Source organism: Elaeis guineensis, chromosome 10 (genome assembly GCF_000442705.2).
Source record: "Elaeis guineensis isolate ETL-2024a chromosome 10, EG11, whole genome shotgun sequence".
NCBI classification, from domain to species: domain Eukaryota; kingdom Viridiplantae; phylum Streptophyta; class Magnoliopsida; order Arecales; family Arecaceae; genus Elaeis; species Elaeis guineensis.
Window position 1 is genome coordinate 29,201,095 of NC_026002.2, and position 4,061 is coordinate 29,205,155.

General features: G+C 37.5%; 1 protein-coding gene across 1 annotated transcript; it reads left to right on the forward strand.

The window, feature by feature from the left end:
* The first annotated feature begins 582 nt into the window (after positions 1-582).
* LOC105052587 (uncharacterized) lies at positions 583-1,695 on the forward strand. The gene has a single exon (XM_010933441.4). It carries the CDS (start codon positions 700-702, stop codon positions 1,498-1,500), a length of 801 nt encoding a protein of 266 aa, XP_010931743.1. The 5' UTR covers positions 583-699; the 3' UTR covers positions 1,501-1,695.
* Positions 1,696-4,061: the final 2,366 nt, after the last annotated feature.

Here is a 4,061-nt window from a genome sequence, read left to right on the forward strand (position 1 = left end):
GTATGAAATTAGTCTCTATAGCATATGAACCCCGGTTGTCCTCTTGTTCCATAAGCCTCACATCAATGCAATAGTGCAGTTTGTATTTCTATTATTATATTCAGAACTTTTGGATGCATGCCTTCAAAGCTAACTTCAATTTTGTTATATTTCCCAACCTGTCCCTTTTAAGCTTTGTTTTATTGTGCATATGCATCATACATGCTAAATACTAGTTTTGTTGAAAGAAATGAATATGAGAGATACACATGGCATACTGGAGCCTATCATCCAATTATGTAGATTTAACCTCTATTCTAACAAAAATTGTCTAATTAGCTTGCTTCTTAGTCAAAATTATACTAATTTTTTTTAGTTCATTACTTAATGAATCCCTTAGGGTTTTCCCCTCTCTTTTTCATCCCCAAAAATATACATGCTAAAATTGCTACACCATTTCTTTTCCTTTCAAACATAACTGAGAACAAAGACCACCCAAGTAACGGCTATTGTTAATATTCAGTTATCCAGTAACGGCTATAATTCAACTTACTATTCCTGCTTTGATGGACAAGCAACCATTTCCCCCCAAACTGCTTCAACCCTTCCTATCCTCCATTCCCCTGAATCCCTTCTCTATCTTTAGCTCAAACACCCTTCCTTTGTTCTGTACTCCCCGCCACCCCCTCTTTCCTCTGTGCGCCCTTCTCCACAGTCACCATGAGGCCAGAACTCCCTCTCTTCCTCTTTCTCTCCCTCTCCTCTCTCTTCCACCCTGCCACCCCCGCCTGCGTCCCTCGCAACTCCTCTCCCGCATACCTCTACCTCTCTTCCCCATTGCCGGCCCCTGCCTCGGCCCCGTCTCCATCTTCAAAGTCATCCCAGTCCCCATTGCCATCTCCGAGGCCATTCCGAGCCCAGAGTCCATCTCTAACACCAGCCTCATCACCATCTGTCACCCCTACGCCATCTCCAGAAGAGGAACCATCTCTGTCCCCTGTCTCGTCTCCGGTCGGGGGACCATCTCTGTCTCAATTCTCATCACCATCAACTGCTCCGGTCCACTCGAGCGACCTTCCGAATGCCGTCGAGGGGATGTGCCGCCACACCGACTACCAGGACTTGTGCCTTTCATCAATCAGTGCTCTCTTGCCGGCATTTGCGACCATCGATGCTAAGACTCTCCTTACTCTGGAAATGAAGGCATGCCGGTACCATACAGAGATTGCGCGTACCGAGGCTGCCAAGCTTGCCAATGATAGTTCCAATCCAAGTATCCTCCAATCATGCACTGAGAACTATGATGATGCATTGGACAATCTCGACTCTGCCGCGAAGGCCTTGGCTGAAGGGGATAAGGGGACTCTCAATAGTATGTTAAGTGCGCTCATCGACGACTACGGCACATGCGAGGATGGGTTCACAGAGATGGCCGCGACCTCGCCGATGGCAAGCTATGATGATACGCTCACCAAGTTGGCTAGCAACTGCCTTGCCCTTGCTGCATTGATCAAATTCTGAGGCTTGAGCCTTGAGCCTTCCTCTTGGATAGCTTTTTTCCATGGACTCCTGTGCTTCTTTCTTGGTTTCTTTTTTGTTTTTCTACTTTGAAGCAAACTGATGGGCATGGCCATCAACTTCATTTCAAAGAGGTTATGAAAGATGTCCTTTTTTTGGATATTTATTAACACAAGTCTTTCAGCTGGGTTTCTTCTATCATCCCTGTTCTCTCTAAATTATTATGCTTATGGTTTTTTTTTCCACTCGTCCAAGGGTCAATGGTTCCTCATTTCTACTTCGGGGCACATTTGGTTTGCAATTAGAATCAGCATCATCAGAATGAATCAAAATCAGAAGGGATCAAAATAGGAATTGAAATGATTATATTTTTCAATGCATTTGTCTCATGATTGAAATAGGAGTGATATTTGAATATTAGGTGAGAGTTTAAATTGAGTTTTGAATGATTGAGATATTTCTATTCTCTTCTAGAATCAGAATAGGAACGAGGCTCTTTCTAACCAAATAGCTGAAATAAGTATCATTAATTTCCATATCAATTTTCATTCCAAAATACAACTCTCTCCAAGCAAGCATGCTCCTATTGTTTTCATCATTTTAAGTGAGGCTGCGTCCACTTTTACATCCTTGACTTTATTGTACTTATCCAACAATGGCTGCGCTGCCGAGGAAAAATTTGGCCTTGATCTACATTGGTTGCCATTGTGTCTATATTTTTACCTGCATCCATGCATGGGCATTTGTGTGTGAGCAATTCTTGGAGTTGTTGGACGAGGCCCGTAGACAATCTTCCTTTGCACAACAAGGGAAGGCTTATATTTGGTTATTTATATTTATCAAAATAATTTATATTTGATTAAACATCTATTTTCTTAGAAAAGATATATAAAATAACTATTATATCCTTAATAAATATAAGACTATATTTTTATGCTCCCAAATTTTGTATAAATAATAATATTATATTTTATTTATACTAATATAATATTATTATATTGGTAATTAATACTAATACTAATATTTTAATATTTTATGTATTAGTATTATATTAATATAATATTAATATTTTAATATAATAAATTTATTAATATAGATATAAATATAATATTATATTAATATATGGATATAAATATTATAGTAATATTAATAAAAATATTATATTAGTATAAATATTAAAATAATATTAATATATTATAAATATTATAATATATATTAATATAATATTATATTAATTTTGTAAGGAGGAGAAAATAGGGATCTTAGTATATATCACTATTCAATACTTCATCTTAACTATTCATTGATATTTTGCAGAATTTCAATCGTGCATTCTAAAAAGATATTTTGAAAAAAAAAGGGTTATTAATTCCAATTTCATGAGAAGTTTTAAAATCCACCTCTTTCATGGATCTTATTTCTCATAAAATATGAAAAGTATTTTTTCATAGAAAGAGCTTTTTTTATTCTCTCTCCTCTTAAAACTCCAACCAAACAAGAAGCACCTTCTCCATTTTTCAGAAATTGTCTCTTCCCCCCTCCATTTCCCGTAAACTAAATAAGTCCTTAGATATTACAGGGAATCAATTTAAGAAAAGAAAAAAGAAACTTACTAGCAGTTAAGAGGAAGAAGGAAAGAGAGGGTGCGTGGAAGAGAGGAAAGATTTGGACATGAGAGATAAGAGGCATGAGAGGGAGATGGAGAGTGTAAGAATGAGGAAGAGAGAGAGAGGGAAATAGGTTGAGGGTGCGAGAAATGGAAGAGAGTGAGTGGGAGAGAGCAACGGGCCGAGTTGTCACCAATGAGAAAATAGGATGATGCTCTATTTTTCCCACAAAACTCATCCCCAAAGAAAAAAATTGGGATCTTTCCCTTTCTTTATTTTCCCTCCTCTAAATTGCACGTAGATGCCCAGTGTCATGCCATGTGTCCGCTTTAGGTGGTATCCATGTGGATCACACATCTTGGGCTTAGGTCTACCAAAAGAACTTCTTGCGCAATTCATGCATTTTTGTTTTTGTGACCAAAAATTGTTTCTTGATTTCCATTTCAAATTGTTCTCTGGACTTTTTATCAATATGAGGTGATCGTAACATTGTATATAAGACTCATGATTTAGGCAATCAAATCTTCCATGGGTAACATGTAAGCCTACAAAAATGATTTTTTTTTTTCAAAAAATGAGTTTTCAAAAGATTGAATCACTATGTGTATCTCGATGGTTGTGACTTTTGGTGGTCTTTATTTTATCCTTTTCCAATTCTATTGATCACCCTTTCCTTAGGAATCTCCTCTACACCAATGCTCCTCATCTACCTCTAGAACCATCGTTCCTCAGTCCCTCTCTATCATTTTAAGTCTAGAAGTGTCAATGATATTCCTCTTTTCCTCATCCTCTGAAATTTTTGTCATTATTGCCACTTCTAGGATTCCTTGTTCAATATAAGAATTTAGTCAAAAAGAAGAGGTGGTGGTATATTAGTGTTGGTGCACTAAACCGATCCCCAACCACGTGGCGTCATCATACGAGATTAGAGAATTACCAATCTCGAAGCACCAATAG

Coding starts and splice junctions, on each gene's coding strand:
- LOC105052587 (XM_010933441.4), top strand. CDS start 700: ATGAGGCCAGAACTCCCTCTCTTCCTCTTTCTCTCCCTCTCCTCTCTC.